The sequence below is a fragment of the Mauremys reevesii genome, linkage group 13 (assembly GCF_016161935.1).
Source record: "Mauremys reevesii isolate NIE-2019 linkage group 13, ASM1616193v1, whole genome shotgun sequence".
In the NCBI taxonomy this organism is placed as follows: domain Eukaryota; kingdom Metazoa; phylum Chordata; order Testudines; family Geoemydidae; genus Mauremys; species Mauremys reevesii.
In genome coordinates, this window is record NC_052635.1 from 44,864,406 (window position 1) to 44,886,335 (window position 21,930).

Sequence of the window (21,930 nt, forward strand, 5' to 3'; positions counted from 1 at the left end):
TCCGAATTCTTGAACATTTTGGGGCTTTATGTTGTTCAGATTCAGAGTTTGCAGGTCACTTATGGACACAGTCTGTTGTGAAATACAGAAATGTAGGTCTGGAAGGGACCTTGTGAGGTCATCACGTCCAGCTCCCTGCACTGAGGCAGGATCAAGTAAACCTCGACCATCCCTGCCAGGTGTCTGTCCAACCTGTTCTTAACAACCTCCAGTGATGGGGATTCCACAACCTCCCTTGGAAGCCAATTCCAGTGTGTAACTACCCTTGTAGTTAGAAAGTTTTTCCTAATATCTAATCTAAGTCTCCTTTGCTGTAGATTAAGCCCATTACTTCTTGTCCTACCTTTAGTGGACATGGAGAACAGTTGCATCACCATCCTCTGTATAACAGCCCTTAACAGATTTGAAGACTATTAACAGGTCCCTGCTCAGTTTTCTTTTCTCAAGATTGAACATGCCTTTTTCTCATAGGTCAGGTTCTCTAAACCTTGTGCTATGTTTGTTGCTCTCCTCTGGATGTTCGCAGTCCCTGTTGTGTTGATTAGTTACGTAGTTTTGACCAGTATTCTTGCTTAAATTGCGTTTAACACAAGTGTTCACCGTTGAGAAAGCTCTACTGCTGATGAGAAAGTGAAAGGGTTTTAGAGTCGTGGCCCAATCAAAATTTACTCTCAGATGTGAGTGAATATTCATGGGGACACATATTCCACTGTTGCCTCAGCTCTGATGCCACGTGCCCATTTTGGGTAGGATTGGCCTCCTTGGCTCCCCCTTCTCCTAAAGCAAGCTCTGTCCCAGTGCCTGGGTGTTAGGTGAAAAGAGGGGGCAGCAAGAGAGGCTGGAGGTACAGTGGGAAATAACACCCATTCTTTATCACCAGCAATGACTGGAAATAACTTGGTCCTCTCCTTCTTTTCTGGTTAAGGCCTAGGCCTCCCTCCAACCCCGAGTGTCTGCCTTTTAGTTTGTGTTCTGGGATGCCAGCACAATTGTTGGATGGTAAAAAGGTCCCATAAAACTGTCTCTCCTCTCCCACCACCTGCACAGATTCATTTGCATTTGTTGCTGGAAGCTGAATTTATAAGAGTGATGAAATGCAGAGGGGAAATTAACAATACTGCTTTGCACTCCACTAGCATTGGTCAGACGGGGATCTCAAAGCACCTCAAAAGGAATTAGGCTTCACCGCTCAACTTGTGAGGCAGGGATGCATTACTCCCCGCTAAGAAATGGGGGGAGGTGGAGGCTCGGAGAGTTTACATGATCACTAAGGGTCAGAAACTTGAGCGACGCTTCACAGGGCTGGGGGCAGAATGGAGGATGGGGGCTTGCATGGATCACTGACAAGCTACTATTCCTGAGGTGCACGGCTGTCATGGCAGTGTAGGGAGAGGCAGCCCCTTGAGTAGCTTGGTCCCTGTTCGTGGTGGGCTTTGAAGATCAGGGCCTGGCCCTTGGACGGGTTTGGGTACTAGTTGGGGATCCCTTGCATGACAGCACCGTGGCAATGATGGGTTCCTATTCTGGGCCCGTTAGTTGGAGTTCCTGTCCGCTAAGGATTGGAGGAGAACAGCGCGACCCAAAGGCAGCACCGTTGCCCCAAGCAGCCAAGAAGGTGCAGCACACTGGGTTTCTCTCCTACGGGCTGGCCTGTAAGCGTCTGGTATGTTTTCAAGCCCCACCTTCTATTCTTTTTTTAAACTAGATTGCTAAAGAAAAATACCAATCCTAATAATAGCTCGTACAACTTCCTGTACCGCTGCCAGGTAGCAAGTGCAGGGTGCCGAGGCTGTCAGACAGCCGTCGCGGTGCGGGGCGCCGTCGTCTGAGTAGGCAGAGAGCTGTTGGCTGCGCTGAGACGTGCCAGGTGTTTCAGAGAGCGGCTTTGGGAGGCCCTCTGGAGCAGTGGTTCTCCATCTATTTACCACTGTGGGGTGCATATGCAGCTCCCTGTGTGTTATGTGGGCCGCTTCCACACAATAGCTCTACTACCTGTCTGGCCCTGAGGATGTCTCCTGGGCTGCACGTGTGCTGATTGGGCTGCACGTTGAGAACCAGTGCTCTAGAGCCCGGAGCGTTCTAACTGCTGCACCCTGTCCCGCAGCAAACGGGCTTCACCAGCATGAATTTAGTCGTCATATGGGATTTCTTTCTCCTCCCCCTCCGTTAAATTGACTCACTCCGTTTCCAAGCGCTGTGGCTTCTCTGTCTTTAAAGCATCAAGTCCAGTCCCAGTGTAGTGTTACAAAATAACCTAGGGCCGAGTCCAGCGACCTTCCGCCCGCTCCATTCATTTCACTGTGGGACCGCTCTCTGAGTGCCTGGAAGATGGGCCCTTCCTGTGTTGCTGAGCTCCAGGTAATCTGACTGCTGCGAGGGGAACGGGCAGGGAATCGGAGGAGAGGGACAGTTCCTGTGCAAATGCCAAGAGCACGCGGGACTGATCTGAAGAGCAAATGCAGCATTTTCCTGCCTAGAGGGGCAGGGTGGGGGAACTTAATCCAGCGGCCCTGAGTGCACACAGGGTGCAGAAATGTCTCTGAGCCTGGTTATGTTACCTGATGCCACGAGTTAACAAGTAAGCAAACAGGCATTTTGACTGGAGTGTTGAGAACTCTTCTCCCTAGGGTATGGCATAACCCCCCCCCGCCCACACCCACCCACACACACCTTTATTGCAAATTGGTGTGAAGAGCACAGCTGAACGTCGTGGAAATCCTGCGTGGGAGGCCGTTCAGTAGTCAGAGTAGAGAGGTCTTGGGGAAACCCTGCTGCTAATTTGTGTGACTTGGGGCACGTCACTTAATGTCTGTGAGCCTTTGCTACCCAATCTGTGTGCTGGGGACACTACCAGCCCCTTTGGCAAAGTGCACTGAGATCCTTGGATTGAGAGCCCCGGATTACAGGAATGCGCTCTGCTTGGGGACCGCATGTCAGTCCCGTTCAAAAACATGACTCATAGGGTTAGACGGGACTGCAAGGGGCATCTAGCTAGTCTAACCCCCTGCCAAGATGCAGGATTTGTTGTGTCTAAAAATATATAGACTGCAGCTGCCCAGCTTACATAGCAGTTTAATGGTGGAGCATAATACACCTGTGCTTTGTAATCTGCAAGGGCTTCCCGCTCAGTTCTGGGTGAAATTCAAGAAGCTGACTTTGCTTTATAAAGGTCTAAACTGGGTCCGGGTTGCTATAGAAACTGGTGATTCCCCTCGTGTTCCGGCCCCACACGCTGTGGGGGAAGACCCTCTGTTCTAGAATTTCCCCTGACTTGATCTAAAAGAGTGCGGATTTGCTGGTGGTCCAGGCACCTTGAGAAGCCTATTCGTACAGGCTCTTCCTACAGGCCATAGGGTAAAAGAGGAAGATTCTTTTTGTTTTGTTTTGTTTTTTTGCTGCAGGGAGGGCGGAGGACGAATCTGCTTGTGGTGTCGGCATTTTGTCAGCGTGATGGGGGTTTTTTTCTCCCTTCTCTGTTAGTATGTGTTCAAAACGCACTTAGCAAGAGCACTAGGTGCACAGTGTAAAACTGAAAGCGTTGCAGAGTGGTCGTCCGGGATCTTCAATGTGTCAGTCCTTGGAACTGTTGTGAGTTGCTGTTTCTTTCATGTGAATGCAAGGGTTTGCGGATTGCCACAGTGTGAACTTGTGAAGTCTGACTGTCCAGCTGTTTGCCGCTTATGGTGTTTCCTTTGTTAGCACTGAAGGTGTCAGCGTTTTGAATCAGAGTCTCCCACCCACACATGTAATTCAACTTCTCCTGCATCCTGCAGTGAGTCTGGTGTTGACCTCAGGCCTAGCTCTGTAAAAGGTCATGACACACCAAGACTGAAGGAGGTTATAGAACGAAACAGCTTCAGTTGCTTTAGCGTAGTAACCAACTTTAGATGGGGTTAGAACTAGACTTCAGATGGGGCTGTAATGGGTGATAAGGAGAGGGTGTGTCCTGCATGGATCCTGTTGGCAGAGATAATAGTCTGGGATCGTTGGTGGCGGTGCCTGCGGGCGAGAGCTGCGTGGAGCTGCTTGCACGCCTCCGCCTAGGAGCCAGACCTGCTGGCGACTTCCAGGGCACACCGTGGTCCGCGGTGCCAGGAGAGGCAGGAAGCCTGCCTCTGCACCCCAGCTGCGCCGCTGATCGGGAGCTGCCGGAGGTAAGCCTCAAACCTGCACCTCAATCCTCTGCCCCAAACCCAGAGCCCCTTCCTGCACCCCAACCCCTCATCCCCAGCACCACCCCAGAGTCCGCACCCCCAACCCAGAGCCCTGACCCCTTCCCGCACTCCTGCCCCAGCCCAGAGCCCCCTCCCACACCCTGAACCCCTCATCCCCAGCTCCATTGGGTCGCGGGCATCAACAGTTTTCTTCAATGGGTCGCCGGAAAAAAAAGTTTGAAAACCATTGCTGTAAATGGATGTCTCTGATGATTAGCAGAAACAGCCAGGGAATCCTGGAAACCCACACGAAAGGCAGTGAGATTCATGCTTATGATACACTGGCAAAAAAATAGGTGTCCTCTAAGAGAAGTCCTTCTTTAAACATTGCTGCTTTCCTCTGGGGATGGGAGGGGGACAGTGGTTCATCTGGTCCCTCCCCTGTGTAAACAGTGGTTGGTGATGTATGAAGCGGGTCTCTGCTGGCTTGAATTGTGGGAGCCACTGTTACAACTTCCCAGGCACATTCTCTTGAGCTCCTCTCCCCTGGGTTGTGTCTCATCCATTATTCCTGTGTTTTACACCATGCAGTCTGTGTGACGGGCTGGGGAATTCAGTTGTTTGGCCAAAGTCCCAGCTCCCTCCTCTTCTGCCCCACGCCAGCTAGTTCAGGAGCGTCCTGCTTCTCTCTTAGGGCTGGCCTACGCTTAAAACATTTTAGGTCGACATAGCTACATCGGTCAGGGATGGAGAAAATCCACCCCCTGACCAGTGTCACTCTTCCGACCTAGCCCTCCTTGTAGACACAGGTAGGTTGATGGACGAATGCTTCTGTCAACCTAGCTACCGTTGCCCAGGGAGGTAAAGTTCCTACACTGACAGAAAACCCCTTCTGTGTACGTTGCGTCTCCATGATGGAGTTAAGCCAGCGTAACCATGGCGACGTAGCTGTGCTGGTACAATCTCCGTACTGTAGACATACTCTGAGTGGCATCTCTTTGGGAAGAGCGGCAGGAGCATCCTTGCCTTAAGGGGCAAGGACAGGCAGTGCCCTCCTGGGGGATGGGTGCGGCGCTTTATGGCCTTGGGAAGGGAGGTGCCTTCTTGGCAAATGCGAGAAGCGGGTGGGCCTAACCGGAAAGCTGTCACACTGAAAAGGGGAACCCCTGGTTTTCCGGCGCAGTGAAAGAGAATGACTTTGCAAAAGGAACCCTCTGTCTGAACAGCTTGCCTGGGCAGAGCTGTGGGATGGCTGCTGTCAAGCTGGTTTGGGTGTTAAGTGCATGGGTGTGTCATGGAGTAGAGGGGAGATAACTGGCCTTTGTGCTCCCTCGCCCGGGTTTGAAGCTGAAGAAAACAGCTGGTGTTAGGCCTTGCACTTAACTGATAACCCAGTGGTGCTTCAGCTGCGGGAGGTGCTCTCCAAGCACGGGCACCTAGAGATCCGGAGAATCAGCCCAGTTTTTCTTTGGCTATTCAGATCAGGACACCCCGCCCCCCCCAGCACACTCCCACCCTGTTGATCTCATCGCTCAGGGACCCCTACCCCAGAAAAGCTTTAGAAATACCATGTCCCATGCGCTCTCCTGCTCACAAGCCTCTGTGTCATTCACTTTAATTTAACAGGAGCACTTGTGGGACCTTAGAGACTAACACATTTATTTTAGCATGAGCTTTCGTGAGCTACAGCCCACTTCTTGGGATGCATAGACTGGAACATACAGACAGGAGATAGTTATACATACAGAGAACAAAACTTCCACCTTTTCATGTTCTCTGTATGTATAAATATCTCCTGGCTGTGTGTTCCATTCTATGCATCCGAAGAAGTGAGCTGTAGCTCACGAAAGCTCATGCTAAAATAAATTTGTTAGTCTCTAAGGTGCCACAAGGACTCCTGTTCTTTTTGCGGATACAGACTAACATGGCTGCTACTCTGAAACCTGTCACTTTAATTTTAATCCCGTTTTTGGCCATTGTCCTGTGGGATTGCTTCTTCCCAGTATTAACTGAAAAATGGGGTTTGGTTGGTGCTGGCATTTGAGGGTCTCCCTCTGGGTATGCCTCCCCCGCTGGAAAATGCTGGAATTGGTGACATCAGCAGAGTAGGTGAAGCCCAGGCGTGGCAATCTCAAATCAGTTTTCACTCTGCTTCAGCCTTGGTTTAACACTCTGGGTGCAGAGCTCTCAGCTGGTTACAGTGCGTGGCATTTTATTGAAAAAAGGAAACTGAGGTTGCGTTTCTGATTGTGTTTTACTTTGTGAGTCAGTCTTCGCCAGAAAACCCAAAAGAACCAACCTTACTTTGTGTGTAAAGCGGGAATGGCTCCTCCTCGGTTATCCACAGGTAACAATTTGTAACTCGGCACTCAGATCAGTACAGGATGAATCAGAAGGTGACGGCCCTTTGCGTAGGCTGAGAACAAAGTTCTTTCACTCTTGTTGGTAACAGGTGCTTTACGTGAGAGACCCTTGATTCATGACTGCAGCTTAGTGTGACAGAAGGTTAGAAGCAGTATCGCACGCCTAGCTGTTAGGTGTGCTGCTTGTGGAAGGGACAGGCAATGTATAAGTGATGTATAAGGGATGTTCGGGCTCAAAATTTGGCTCTTACAAGTTACCCTGGCTTGTTACTGGAAAAGTGGCCATGTGAGTACCAGAGGCCAGTGCTGATCATTCAATAATGCCCATTCCAGGAGAGGAAAATCAGCATATCATTAACCCTATTAATACTGGTGCATCCTCAGCAGCTGTTTTGCTGTAGTAAATCCATTTAACCAGCAGGAATACCAGGACGTTCCAGGTATTTCCAGCAAGCACTAAACTTGTGATTCTGTGGGTCAGATCAGGTAGGGGCAACTTCTCGATTGTTCTTGGTTTCCAGTTGTTGGGGGTGTTAAGCTCTCAGGCATAACACGTTGCTTTTAGCTTAAATGGCAGAAACTCTTGGGAAGTTGCTTGTGCATCACAGGGTGTTCTTATCTCAGAGTATCTGTCTTTGTAGCTATGCCCATAGCTGGCTATGCAGTGACAATCTGTGTCAGACATGGGAGCACAACCCTCAGCCTTCTGAGGTGCTTGAAGTGGGAAGAAAAGATGATCGTGAGATGTTAGTGGAGTAAGTTTTGCACCATTCCTGTCCTCGATTTTGATCAGCGCTGTTTTTTTTACCATCATCCTTCCTAGGAAAAGCGAAAACTCAGGCAGTAATTCCATCGGGGTATATATCTTTCCACTCCCCAGTAAAACATTTGTCTAGTAAATGTAAGAAACACAAGCTCTGAGTTTCCTGGACCACGTCAACACAGATGGGAGCAATCCGGGGACGGGCCTGTCAGCTTTCACTCTGCACAGGAAGGCTCACCGGAGAGGAGAACTCATTTGATGGTGCTTTCCCAAAAAAGGTCTGAACTCTTCATTTGATTCTGCCACTTCCCTTGCCACTCCCTTTCCTGTTAGAGGAGGTACTCAGTTTTTTATTCCTTTCTTCAGATCTGCACGTCTGTTTAAATGCTTCATGTAAACTGAGATGCTGTATCAGGAACTATAGCTGGGCTGCTGCTGGAGGGGCACGCAGAATGGCTAGATTGAAGGTTTCCATCCACAGAACAGGTACAGCAGTGGTACAGGCGTCTCCTTTGCTGCTTTGCTGAATTGATTCAAAACACCCGCCAGATTCTCTGGTCTGGGCGAGCTGTGCTCAGCACAGGATCAGAGAGGAGCGGGGGAAGGTAGCTTTACCTCCTCTTTGCAGCTTCCCACCCCGGCTAACATAATTTAGAGCAGTAACAGGCCTGCTGTCTTGTTCTTAGCTGTATGTGATCTGTGTGTGTGTGTCTTGTTTAATAAGACTGAGACTTTTCAGCTTGGGAAAGAGACGGCTAAGGGGGGATATGATAGAGGTCTATAAAATCATGACTGGTGTGGAGAAAGTGAATAAGGAAGTGTTATTTACTCCTTTTCATAACACAAGAACCAGGAGTCACCAAATGAAATTAATAGGCAGCAGGTTTAAAACAAACCAAAGGAAGTATTTCTTCACACAACGCACTGTCAAGCTGTGGAACTCTTTGCGAGAGAACGTTGTGAAAGCCAAGATTAGAACGGGTTGAAAAAGAATCCGATAAATTCATGGAGCAGCAGTGCTGCTTTAGCATGTGGGTAGGGGTGGCAGCCCACACGGCAGGGGTCCAGGGGAGGGGTCTGGGCTGCCACTGCCCTGCCACCCGGCCCCTGCAGCCCAGGTTACACATTGTGGGCCGCATATGTGGCCCAGAGTGTGTAATATGTTGAGAACCACTGTCATAGAGGATAGGTCTATCAATGGCTATTAGCCAGGCTGGGCAGGGATGGTGTCCCTCTGTTTGCCAGGAGCTGGGAATGGGTGACAGGGGTTGGATCACTGGATGATTCCCTGTTCTGTTCCCTCTGGGCCCCCTGGCATTGGCCACTGTTGGAAGACAGGGTATTGGGCTAGATGGACCTTTGGTCTGACCCAATATGGCCGCTCTTATGTCATGACTGTGTTGGGAGGTGGCTCTGGATCACTGAGATTTAAAGGGGCAGACCTCAAGAAGCCAATTTCCCAGCTGCTTTGCACAAAGAGACTGAGAATCAGACCTAACCACCTCTAGCAACAAGGAGGGTGCAAATCACTCTCTGTGCCCATCCAAACCTTGGTGCCTCCAAAGCTGTCAAGCTTATGTCAGTAGAGCCCTGAGCAGCTAGCGGCTTGTAATGACTTGCGCTCAGAACTCAACTGGGGCTGAGGTTTGAACCAAGCACCTGGGGACGGGGGGAAGGGCTGTTTGATCTCATGACTGCTCTTTGGAAGCACCCATTCCCTCCTCTAGATCGTTTAGAATTAAGTGCACTCTCGCTCGTCTCGTGCAGTACTGCAGGAGCCCGGGATGTGCAGGACTCGCTCTTAAAATATCACTTTGTTAGAGATTTCCCAAGTGATAACACCTTGTATGGCCTGTCCTCATGTGAAATCCTTGCCTGGCAGATAAAATCAGCCCAAAACTTTTCAGCTTGGCCACCTCTCGGTTCCCTCTTGGTAACCCCCTAAGTTCTCATACTCTCTCTGTTCATGTGACACCCTAAGGTGATACGTCAATCCACTTCTATTCTAAGTGTAGTTTCTCCCTTCCTGCTTAACTTGGTGGACTGATTGTTAGTCTCTATCGATCCAGGACTGCGAACGTTGTAGATAGCAACTGTGTGCTCTTTGGTACCAATCTAGGAGTCTACCCCAAGCCATAAAATATAGATGGAGGGTGTGTGGGTGCCATATTAAGTTTATTTCAGTCTACAGTTACCACCTTTGTCATTTTCTCTGGGACAAACTGATGTCATGATTGCACTGACACCTTGCAGAGTGATGTTTCAGTGCATCAAAACATCAGTGTGTTGTAAAATGATGGTGACTTTGGAGGCAAATTTGCATCCTGCCAACGGTGTTTGTAGCTATATCCTGTTAAACAGGACAAACAGATCATTGAACGGACACCTGACTTAGCGGTAGTCTGCTGTGTGAATTTACAGGAAAACGCTCTATGGAAAGGCAGACTCTGTTCTCGTTTATCCGCTTCTAGTTAAAAAAAAAAATACACAACTTTTCTATACAGTTTTTTTTTCTCTCTGTATTGTTCAAAAGTACAATTTTCTCTCCTGATGAAATTGAAATTAACATGGCTTTTGTCTGTCTGTGTCTGTGCCCCAGACGCTTCTGTGTTAGAGGTAGGAATGCGCACATGAGTGGCATCAGTGTTCATTGCTTGGGTAGCTAACACATTGTATTTGTATCCCAGGGAAAACTGTGGCTTTTGGGGAGGAATAGTATTTCTCAGTGGTAGTGGTCGACTTTGAATTTTTAAATTGTAAAGACCTGCCCTCTCTAGACTTTAAAAATGGTGAGGAGTCAGTGTCAAGGTCCCGTTTGCACCCAGACTTCATTGAAAACATTTTCCACCTATGACCCCTTTATTCCCTTTTATTACTGATGACCAAGACGTGTATTTTGAGATACAGACCCAGATGTCCCAGTTCAGGTGCACAGTTGCTGTGACTACCAATGCAGAATGTGCAGTTGTTCATACAAAATGTATCTAACTAGCCACTTGGCTGCACCTTTAAGTCACTTTGCAAAAGTATGTGTGGTAACAGCTCACCCACATTCAGCATGCAGTTGTATGTGTGCCTTGCAAAGACAGTTACATGCCCAAGTCCCACGCTGTTATGTTTTAAATGTACTTTCTACTCCCAGAGCTGTGGGCAGGGGCACCCTTTAGTGTGGACTTTTGAAGACCAAAACCGAAATTCATAAACTCCTGAAAATCTGTTCCAGAGACACACATACATGCACACGCTCTCCTTCTCCTCTTCACACTTCAGAATTTCTGGCATCAGAACTGGGCCCTCAGCAGTGAATTCTGATGCTCACAGTCACTAGATTCTGACATCCCTGAGACCAGGGGACCATGGCAAAGCAAGGGTATGAGAGGCAGAAGGGGTGCTTTACAGACACACTGCTGGGACAAGGCTAGTTATGTTGGGCTTTGGGAAGCTTTGTCAGAAATGAGCAAGGGCCCCTTTAAGGGAGGTTTTATTCTGTCTGCTTGGGAAATCTCCCTTGTTCAAGTCTTCCTCTTTTCAGAATTATCTCTCTCTGTCTCTTGCCCACAGTCTTCCCTCTCCTAGGCTCTTGAGACAAAGTATTTCAACTCCAACTGCTGGCATCAGCTAGCCTAGCTGAACTTCCTTCTGTGTGCTGTAGTGTGGCCTCTCTCTATGAATTGCACTAGTGTCTCTATGCACTGCTTAATATTGTGCCTTTTGCCAGCTCTGTGTAATACGTCCATAAACACCCTGTAAAATATGTGCCGGCAATTGCTGTGAGAGGAGTTAACGCTCCAGCTGCATTGCAAAGCAAGATCCCTCCCTTCCCCTCTGACCCCCCACCCATCAGGGGCTAGCCAGGTACACCAGGATACACCGATCGACATTGCAGCCTGCTCCACGTGATTCCAGATGCCACCGCTACCCTTCCAAATTCCATGTGATGGGGACAGAAGGGAATCCGGTTTGTCTCTATGTGACCTGACATGGTTAGTGCAATTTTTTCCTCCTCCAGGCCTTCTTCATCCCCGAATTTCCCCCTATCTTTATGTCCCATGCCATTCCCAGCGGCCATTATGCTCCTGCCCCGGGTGGGACTGTAACAGGGCTCCGCTGAAAGCGAGTCAGTGCTGCCTCTGCAGGTGGCTTGAGGGGTTTCTTCTGAGCCGCCTAACGAAAGCAAATAATCATATTCTGCCCTCCAGGTGCAGCACAGTGTGACACAGGTCTGGAAAGAGTCTTGCATGGGCGTGAGCAGTGCACAGTGCCACCAAGCCAGCCCTGTAAACCTGTCTCGTTGTACGGGCGTATGGGCTCCCCGATGCCCACAGAGGGGTTCCCAAAGACTTGTGCCTCCCTTGCGGATTACTCTGTTACAAATTGACCCGTTCGCTCCTGCACCTGCTTTGACTTTCTAGGAACGTGGGGGTCTTGCATGGGAAGGTTTTGCCAACGGCCCACCCTGTCGGCGCGCGAGAGTAAAGCTAGTCCCAACCCCCCCGCCAAACCCTACGCTCGCCCCGCCTTTGTTGGTGAAAGAACCCTGAAATCTTTTGACCAGCTCCGCTAAATGGAGCCACGTTTGTAGGCTGTAGCTTGTACATCGTGCAGCACAGAAGGGGTTAAATATACCATGACTCTCCTGCTAAAAAAGTCCCTAATGCTTTTCAGTGTCTCTAAGACACTTTCCTCTTGGCTCTCCTTAGCAGCGTTGTTTCTCAGGATCCCCAGGCCCTTCTCCACCCCATGTCGTCTAGTCAGGAAGCTCAGTTTTGAGTCCTACGATCCAACTGGTTTAGAACTGGCCTGAGCTGATCCTCGATTTACTGCACCAGCCTATGTACCTGTTCGGATATCAGCAAAGACGAAGCTTATCCTCCGTAAAACGCTCGCTTGCCATTGGACCACTGATATGCCCAGACCCAATCGTGCTGACCAGTGTCGTCTCCATGTTTCTTTGTACTCCCTCCCTCTGTCTGTATCCATCTGTTGTCTCTTCACTTCTGCCTAGGTTGTAAACTCCTTGGGGCAGGGGCCACCTTTTTGTTCTGGGTTTGTGCAGCGCCTAGCGCAATGGCCGTAACAGGGTTCCTGTGTGGCCACGGCAGTGCTAATCGTACTAAATGTATGTGAGTTCTAAAAGTATGGACCTCCTAGTGGAAGAGTTGCACTCACCGTAGGTGTGCTCCCTTGTGGCTGGGTGGAGCGTGGCAGCTCGTCCGTCGCTAGCGCCCCCTGCCGATGCTCGTGGCGGTCCAGCATTAGTCTGTCTCTTGTTGCGACTCGACCTTTTTAGCCAACGCACGTTCTAATCCGACTTCTTCCAGGGTAACAAAGTCCAGAGTCCTTCCATCAGGTTTTTGTTCCTGACTCTGGGCCCTGTGGTCCTTACAGCCTCTCATCCCAGGGCCTCCAAAAGTCCTTGTCCCTTATATCAGAAGAGTTCATGCCACATTCCCCCATGGCGGGCAGGGGAACCAGGCCCTCCCACTACGCTGGGAGGCCAAAGACCCTTTACTGACCAGCTATGGTCTGCACCACCAGAGTCCTTGCTGCTGCCTCCATTGACCCCGTCTTCCTACCAGCCATATCCCCCACCTGAGGGCTTCTGTGAGCCAGTCCCCGGCAGCGTTCCACCCATGGTCCTTCCACCGGGGAGTCCTACCCCTGCTCGGCTCCCTTCAGGGTCTCCCCTTGCTCCTGGGCTCAGTCTCTCCCTGCTTCTCCCAGACCCTCCCCCCAGGCCTCATGCAGGAGCCTGACCTGCTCTCTCTAGTCCCTTGAGGAACCGCCAACACAGCTTCCCTCAGGCTTCAGTTCAAACGCCCCTTAGGCGCAGGCTTCTCTCTGCCTTTCCCCCAAGAGAGGAAATTCCCAGCTGCTTCTCCTCTGGCTCTCCTCAGCTTTCCTGCCCACTGCCCGGTGCTTCTCCCCAGCCAGGTCTGGTCATCAGTTATGCTCACTGCCCTTGGGCTCAGGTTCTGGTTAACCAATGCAGGGTTTCTACACCCCCCCCACACACACACACACTCCTACGTCCCTCTCGGCCTCTCTGGTTCTACGTGGTTCGTCTCATTCACAAGCCGGAGAAGAGGGATCTCTGGAGAGCCCCGAATCTGAGAATGGGGGAGCTGATGAAGGGATGGTATTGATTGCCCAGCGTTCAGTTCATTGGTAGCTTCGGTTATTGCAAATGTAAACAGAGGCCTATGCTAGAAACCATTGGCTTGAGTTAGCCCAGGAGGTTGAGAGGAGAGCAGAGCCCAGAAGGATCGAATGCCGTCTTCCCCTCTCTCTGCCTTTTCCCAGCGGCTTGCCTCTTCACACGCTCTCCAGCCATGGTGCTCTCCTCTCTATGCCCTGCTCTCTGACGCACCCACGCACCTCTGGGCCCACTGAGGAGTGGAGCTGGGCAGAGGCGTAGCTGACAAAGCCCCTTTTTAGGATTAAAGGGGAAGCTTTCCAAGTACTTGGGGTAGCCGGGTTTCCTCGTGTTTACTCTGTTCCTGCCCATCATCCCGTTTTGCTGTAATTAGAGGCTCTGAGCGCTGCATTCCTGCTGGGAGCCGCTACCCTGTTGGGAAGCAAGGATTTGTATTAGTGGATAATTACTTTTCTACAGCGTATTGAAGCTTTGGCTTAGTTATTGCACGTACCAAGGACAGGAGACCTGAGCAAGATTGTCTATAAGGCGATACCCTATTTCCATTTGTTCGTGGTTGGCAGCTTCCTTTTCCTTGGAACAATCAGGTTTCAAGAGTAGGGTCCGGGAGCTGGTTTTGGTAAAGCTTAGCAAGTGATTGAGGCTGGGTTGCTGCTTGGATTTAGGTGTTTGCAGCTCAAGTTCACTGTAAAATGAAACAGCAGCCATCATAATGGGAAAGGGTCAGTCGACAAGCAAACCAAAAAGAGAGCGGCTTTCAAAGGTTGCCTGACTGCAAAGCCCCCTTAAAGAGAAGCCGAGATTGCTGCAAAGCAGGTTAACAAGGTCACAGGCACTCTGCCAGCATCTGAAATCTAAAAATAGGTACATTTGAGCAGAGAAATAGAGACGCTCCCTTTCAGCTCCAGTGAGATGTATTGGACAGTGGAATTTCTTCAAAGGGCCGGGAGAGAAATGTATAAATATTGCTGCTAAAAATCAAATAAAACAAAATTTGTGACTGACCCTTGTAAAGGAGGGTTGCTGCGTTATGTTTCCTGGGGCATACAGAGTGCCTTGTGCAATTTGTCTAGATGTGCACGAACGCACAAATTACACTCCATATTAACGCCCTGCTAGAAAATATGTACACAGGGTAACAGCTCAGTGCAGCCAGCTGTAGAGAGACAGACCGGTGCTGTAAAGCACCATAACAGTGACAGGTCTGAAAAAATGGCCTCATGTAACCTCCCAATTGACAAACAATTCTCATTATAACGGGGTGTCTCTCAAAGTGCAAAAGAGTGGACACGCCACCGAGCTCACTCTCCACCTCCCATTCTTGCAATCGTCTTCCTGCCTTTCCACATGGTCCACAGTCATCAGCAATGAGACAATTTCTCTGTCCAATCCTTTCTAAATCCTGCAGGCAGCCCTGTGTGAAATAGAGGGAAGGGAATGTAGAGAGACAACATAGACTAGTGGATAGCATGCACTGGGCTGGGAGTCAGGAGATCGGGATTCTATTCACAGCTTTATCACTACTCTGTTGTGTGATATGGGCAAGTAACTTTGGCTCTCTGCTCCTGTTTCTCATCCCACCCTTTGTCCTATCTCGTCAGACTGTAAGATCTTTGGGGCAGGAACTGTCTCTTGCTCTGTTTATACATCTCCTAGCACAATGGTTCCTAATCTCGGTGGCATCCTAGTGCTGAATTATGCAGCAGCCTGACAGGTTTGTGGCAAGCACCAAATGTTTTTAAGTGTGGTTATTGACTAACCAAACCAAACTATTTTCTGCTGCCTCCCAGCATTCAGTTTACTGTGCTGCTGATTTTGTACGGGCAGCACAGAACTGTGTTGTAGGAGTTATCAGAGGGGTGGGGAACTGGAGGCTTCAACACATGGGTGGTGAAAATATGGGTCATTGATGCCCAGCGAATCTGCTGGTTTGAGCACCAAGGAGCACAGTTGAGGGTTTTACTTTTGGGGAGAAGTTTTTACTTTTACCTTCATATAATGGGCAGTGGCAGAAGTGATGTGTAATTTTGGTGAAGGGCATCAACTCTTAGTTCCTCATCCTTGACAGCAACCACACTCCTCACCATCCCAGTATCTGCTGCTGCATCCAAAAATGATGGCTAAGCATGCTAGCGGGATGTTTCTGCTAAAATGATCAACAGTGAAAAAATTAATTATTGTGACATTTTAATTGTTGTCGTTATGATCCAGAGTGAACATGGATGGGTTACAGCTCTTGGAACTATGGTTTCAGGCTGTCTTATTTGCAAATGCAGGCAGCCAGGCATGGCTGAATTGGGTCCCGTTTGGTTTACATGATGAAGATTCTTTTTGCAATCATGGTCTTTAATTTTAATTAAAGCTTAAATTTAGGAGCATAGTTATGCCGTAAACTTTTCAGTTGAAAAGTTGTGGAAGACATGAGCCTGGATGGAACATGGCCCTAAAATGAGTTACCATGATGCAAAGTTGAAGTAAAAGCAACAACATCCGTAAATAAGCATTGAACAGGTGGTTTAACCAGCGTTACCAATCACGATTGACTATAGAGGATGGGATGGGATGGGATGGCCATGCAGCCTTTGAACGATGCTGTGGGGAAGGGGGGATAAATGTAGCATTGTAAGATAATAGTCTTTGAGTTGAGGCAGGGCTGCCATGACAGTTCAGCAAGGCTACCTGGCTAGAAGGTGTCAGGTAAATTTTGCCTGGAAAGATTCCAGCCCCAGAGTAGGTTAGATTGATTTAAACATGGTTTAAATCCCCAAATCGAAAGCCTTGATTTCACCTTTTTCCATTTGTATGTCTGTAATTTTCTAAAGAAAGATGCATTCTCATTCATTGATATAACCATTAAAACATGTTGCTTTACAACTAAATAGAGAGCCTTTACACTAGATTTGGTACATCTTTTTGCTACCTAGGAGGATATGCTATTATAGCTATATACATTTATTTAAGCAGTTACTTAGCTTAATATTTTCAGATTCTTATTAACTGTACCTTTTTAGTATGTTAGAACATGGTGAAGGATATATTGCTTTTTTACTAGATCATTAATTTTTTGTTCATGATTTGTGTCAAGTTGCATTAGGATAGTAACTGAAATTTAATTAAACACACAAAACAGCATATACAATTTATTTTTATTAAACAAAACAAGCCCTTAATACAGTACATGACCTAGTGTGCCATATTTATAAAGCTTGACCTCAAAAGCTGGATGTTTTCCCCCAGATTCTTTCTTTATATAGAAAAGCAGCCTTTAACTCAAAGTTTTTGCTAGAGACTCGGATTCAGCATATGTTTTTTTTTATTTGTTTTAAAAGATCATAATAAGTTTAGGCCTTAACATATTTTGTATTAAATTCAAATTGCATTTTAAGCAGGTTTATTTTTAAAAATAAAAACTTATTATAATTTAAATAACAAAAAAAAAAATCTGATTCCCCCCTGCTCCTCCAAAAAAATCCTCAGTTTTCATCCACCCTGGCCCAGGAGCTTGGACGGAGCCCAGAAATTACCTGGGAGCCTAAGGAAGGTATGTTCTCTGTGGCTTTTCCTGCTAAAGAAGTGGGCTGCAAAATTCTTCCCAAACTGAAGTTTCCATTGCCCCATCATCAGCCTGAGATACATGGACTCCAGTAAGGAGAAGCTCAGTTCGTGAATCATTCTGGCTAGATTCCCATCTGAGAGGACGGGGCATAGTTCCCTGCCACGCTGAAGCTGCTTCTCACCATTCTTCCTGCCCCAACTTGGAGTTACTTTGATAAATGGAGGGGAGAGGTTGATGTCATGGCTGGATCCACTTCAGTCTTGCTTCAGCTCCCTTCGACCTGGCTGTTCCCTTCATTGAGGGGCTCACCTCATGCAGGCATGGTTCTTGTTTATGATTTGTATTGCATTAGTGCTTAGAGACCCCCATCGTGGCCCCATGGTGCTGGGCATTGTACAACCACGCAGTAAAGAGACAGTCCCCGCCCCAAACACTTTGCCATCCCAGTCGGTTATTGGGCTCTCTTGGCTGCTGAGAAGGAGCTGGGTGCTGTCAGTGCATTGTGGCTCCTCCCAGAGTCTCGGATGGGGTCTCTGGTCGATTTTAAAGAGGAGGGAGGATTGGATGGATACCTGCAGAACTCAGGCCTCTTGGGGATGCAGGCAGCTGCTTATCGCACCGTTACCTAGGTCTGGTGTGAGCTGCTCCATCCACTCCAGCAGTAAAATGGGGATAACAGCACTGCCTACCTCCCAGGGGTGTTGGAGGATAAATACGTATGTCAGAGATGGTGAGGGGATCAGGCCCTAGGATGCTGGGGGTATAAAAGTACCGACGCTCGCAAGGTTTGGTAAGTGGGTGGGCAGCACCTCGAGGAGCGGCTGAGTGGTAGAAACATGACAGGTTGACATGCCTCCATTGCCATCCGTCTAGAACTGTATGTCACGGCCTGGTACTTGTCTTCTGTTCTGCCAGAGGGTCCTTCCCTCCTGTCAGTGAAATGTCTTCCAAACGGGCTGAGAGTTCTTTGCCATGCCGGGGGCTTGGGCGGGCCCTCTGGTTTGCGCAGCCCAGATCAATGAACCACTTCTCTGTCTGGCATGGTTCTTTCTGCTGGGATTCTGCCGCGGCTGTGGTGGAAGAGGAGGCGTGAGTGCATTGCGTCTTTGAGCCCCTCCGGCCTTTAGAGCAGCAGTTCGAAACGCTGCTCTGTACCTGTTCCGTTGACTCGCGCCTCTTAGCAAAGGAAAACTGTTGAGCCCTGCTTTTTAAGAAAACGTCCCTTTCCCATCTCTCTGTGCTCAGATGGCACTATCTAACTCTCCCTGAGCCTCTCCAGCGCAGTCCCATCCTGCATCACTGGACTTGCCTCTGACGCCTGAGTCTATCGACTCCCCCTTACAGGGCTTCCCAGGAGGGAGGTAGATGCAGCTGTGTCTTAATGTCACGATGGAGCTCGCCCGGGGAGGCAGTAAATTCCGTGGCTGCGGAGAGCATGGGATTGCACAACAGAATTCCAAGCAGAGCCTTCCATCATAATATTTGGGATAACATGCCTGTTTCCCCTGCGTGAGGCTCTGGCGTCCAAACAAGAGGCCGTCCCCAGGAAGACTGTTCGGGGTTGTTGCCTCGTAGATAAGGAAGGGTTTAATGTTATGTTTGGAGGATTTGTTTGATCTGCCTTCCAGGTGGAAGTCAGAGATCTCCCAGCCAGAAATCCTTCTCTCAACAAAGCCAGTGCCGGGAAGGCCAGCACTTTGTGGGAGGTATTTCTGAGCATGTCCTAGGGGCTGTGTTTCACTTAGTGAAGTGACTATGCACCAGGGCCTGCCTCCCTGCTTGGTGAAATGCTGTGCAGGCATTTGGGGTACCAGAGGCCAGAGCTGTCCCATGGGTACAGTGAATCGGGGTGACTTCCCCAGGCCTCATGGGCTGAGAGGTGAGGCGAGCGGGGTGAGGAGGCAAACCACTGGCAAACAGGGGGTGGGCGAGGCCGAGCCCCCCCTACCAGAACCTCCCCCTCTCCCCAGCGCCTCCTGCCTGCTGGTGCACCCCACCAATCAGCACCTCCCCCTCCCTCCCAGTGCCTACCGCGCAGCATGCTCGGGGAGGGGGCGGAACTGGGTGGGGAAGAGGCGGGGTGGGGGTGAGGGCTTGGGGGAAGGGGTGTAGCAAGGGCGGGGCCTGGGCAGGCCAGGGGTGAGCACCCCCCAGCATATTAGAACCCCAGCACCTATGTCCTGGGCCCCGCACTCCCCTAGGGACGGCCCTGCCAGAGGCTCTCAGTAAAACTCAACTCTCTACTACGAAGATGGCTCTGGGGGAGCTTGAATCATGCCCTGTCTCTTCCCCATGCGAGCAGAGGTGCAAACTGGTTCGACTGCAAAACCGGTCTTCCCGTAGCGCTCTCCACCCGCCCGTAGGGTCTGTAGGGCACAGGTGTCCTCAGCTCTGTTTCTCTCCATCCTGTCCATAGCAGGACAAGACACTTTCCAGGGTAGCTCCTATCCATCCATCCGCATTGGCCATTCCTACCTTCACTTGTCCCTCTGGCTGAGGAGGGGTTAGAACCTCCCCAGGTCTGGGCAGCCCAGGACAGGGTGTGTCGCTGTTAATCAAATCCATGTTCCTCCTGGATCATTACCAAGGGGCCTGTAACAGGCCGGGCCATAGTAGTTCATATGGGCAGAGGCTCTGCTCTCGCTTTATCCAGTTCTCTAAGGCTGTGTCTACGCTAGAGGAATCTAAGGAAAAATGACCACTAGAGGGAGCTGTCGAGTAGGCAGGGCAGGGCTGGACGACCCCAGGGCCTCATCTACTGTAGGGCTCCCACCGGAGCACATGAATCACTGGCAGAACCTGGCGTGGGCACTAGTGCTGCAATGGCGCTCTGAGCTGGGGAGCGGCGCACAGGGCGTCGTGAAGCATTAGCAATGAGCACTGCAGAAGGGGCTGCTTGGACAGACACTCCTAAATGAGCAGCACTTGCCCTCTCACGTTTTATTTCCTTCCTTGCATCCTTTATGTTCTTGCCCCTCTGCCGCTCTCAGGAGTGCTCCTTTGGCTCCAGTGCTGGAGACGAGCCCTTGCTAACTTTGAGCACCTCCCTTCTCAGTGGCTCTTTCCTGCCTAAATGTCCCCAGCCTGCAGGAGAGAGGAGTCCCTGTTTTGGCCTGCAGGTGGATTTAGCTTAAGGAATGCTTCTCTGTTCTCCTAGGCTCCATCCAGTAGGCTGCAAAGGCCCTAGGGGGGCGTGTCGACAGTCACCGGCACCTGGGAGGACAGGCGAGCAGAGCTGGGCCAGCAGGGAACATACAAGCTGCCCATGCCGACTGTGTATGAAGCTGGGAAGCAGGTGAGCTGGAGATCTGACCTGCTGGGGGACCGGAGATGAAATTACCATCGTAAAGGAAAATCCGTGGACTGGCTGGCCGGGGCAGAGCCTTAAAGAAATCCCAGTGAGCCACTGAGCAGGTAGCAGTGCAAAGGCAGGATGTACCGCCCAAGGCTTGGCAATCTGGGCAGCCAGATTCCTGTCTGTGCTTTGCATTCTGGAGGCAGAAAGAGCCCACGCCCTCGCCCCACCCCTCTGGAGTAAGAGACGTTTTCCTCTCTAGCCCAGCTGCTAACTGCCCAGGTTGTACAGGTGCCTGGTTGTTACATGGTAGCAACTCCTAAAGGTTCGTCATTCTGTCCAGAGGGTGTGTGAGCTCTGCAGTGCTGCTGGCGACCAGCGCTAAGCAGAGGAGGGAATCTGGGTTCCAGGGAGTGGGACGGAGTGGGGGGGAGTTGAGCTGGGAAGGGTTCATAAGGCCCTGCGACTCGTTTATCCTCTCCATGCTCTTCCCTTCCAGTACACGGGACCTGAGTCCACAGAGAGACCCCTTTCGATGTCCCGGCATGAGACCTCTCCGACGACGGTGCAACCGGCTGGCAACCAGCGCCCCAATGCCTGCTGCTTCTGCTGGTGCTGCTGCTGCAGCTGCTCGTGGTACGTCCTGTGCCCTGCTCAGTACCAGAGGCGCCAAAGAAGCCCCCTCCCCATCCCTCTCACCTCCTGTGTCACCATCTGGCACCATTGTTGGATCCCCGTGTGGATCGTGTTCCAAAATCTCCCCCATCGGCTCCATGTTGCTCAAACGCCAGGTGTATTGTTCATGGGGGGGCCCCTTAGTCTGAGATTTTGTCCTTTGCTTAGGTTGTAAGATCTCCGAGACGGGGACCATCTTGTGGTCTGTGTCTGCAGTGTGCTCCTCCTGGCCCATGGCAATACAGCCAAGCTAGCACAGCTCTGCCAATGCCCCATGGCACTGAGCCCAGAGCACCCCTTTGGGGGCGATGTCTGCAGGCTCTTCCGGCTGGGTGTGATGTTGGTCCAGGCCTCCGACAATGCAGAGCTGCCTTTTCTTAATCTGCCACTAGAAGCTTGTGGAGTATGTGTGGGAACGGCCTCCCCCACCCGCCGGGCTGAAGCATCCAGGACATTTGTGTATTTGCGCTTGGTTTATAGTTGAAGGCTAATTGGTGCAGTGTTTAAAAACTGACTGTAAACACCGTTTTGAGCAGATGGCCCCAGTGTTTGTGCTGCGGGTTGATCCGAGCCCCATGGAGCACACTGTGCGTGCGTGTGTTTTCACTCTCCTCCACGCAAGGAAGTTGTAGCTTTTTGTCTGAGATTCTGAACGTAGTAAATGGACAAAAGGGGCAAGTTTTCTGAAATGAACAGAGTGTAAAGCAGCTTGTGGTCCGGGGAACCCTTGAGGCAGGGCCTATTAATCGCTCTTTGGAAACTTGTTAAATCCACAACACACTGTGCTGCCCCTACCAGACCGCACAGCACGGAGAAGTGGGAGTAACTTTAGGGCCAAAACCTGGTGCCCGTTTCAGGGGGGCACAGAAATCCCATGCGGGTGATAAGACTCTCGGTCCCCCAGATCTAGTGCCAATAATCTATTTCAGATGGACCTAAAACAGTCCACAATGTTCTCCTGATTCAG

General features: G+C 50.2%; 1 protein-coding gene across 1 annotated transcript in view; it reads left to right on the top strand.

Annotated features, from left to right (window-relative positions):
* Positions 1 to 3,400: 3,400 nt before the first annotated feature.
* Positions 3,401 to 21,930, top strand: part of RGS19 (regulator of G protein signaling 19) — a 31,953-nt gene continuing 13,423 nt past the window's right edge. Inside the window, exons 1-5 of the mRNA XM_039498243.1 lie at positions 3,401 to 4,154; positions 7,341 to 7,558; positions 7,647 to 7,766; positions 20,151 to 20,288; positions 20,788 to 20,924. Of these exons, the coding sequence (XP_039354177.1) occupies positions 20,259 to 20,288; positions 20,788 to 20,924 (167 nt within the window). The 5' untranslated portion in view covers positions 3,401 to 4,154; positions 7,341 to 7,558; positions 7,647 to 7,766; positions 20,151 to 20,258. The remainder of the gene's footprint in view (positions 4,155 to 7,340; positions 7,559 to 7,646; positions 7,767 to 20,150; positions 20,289 to 20,787; positions 20,925 to 21,930) is intronic.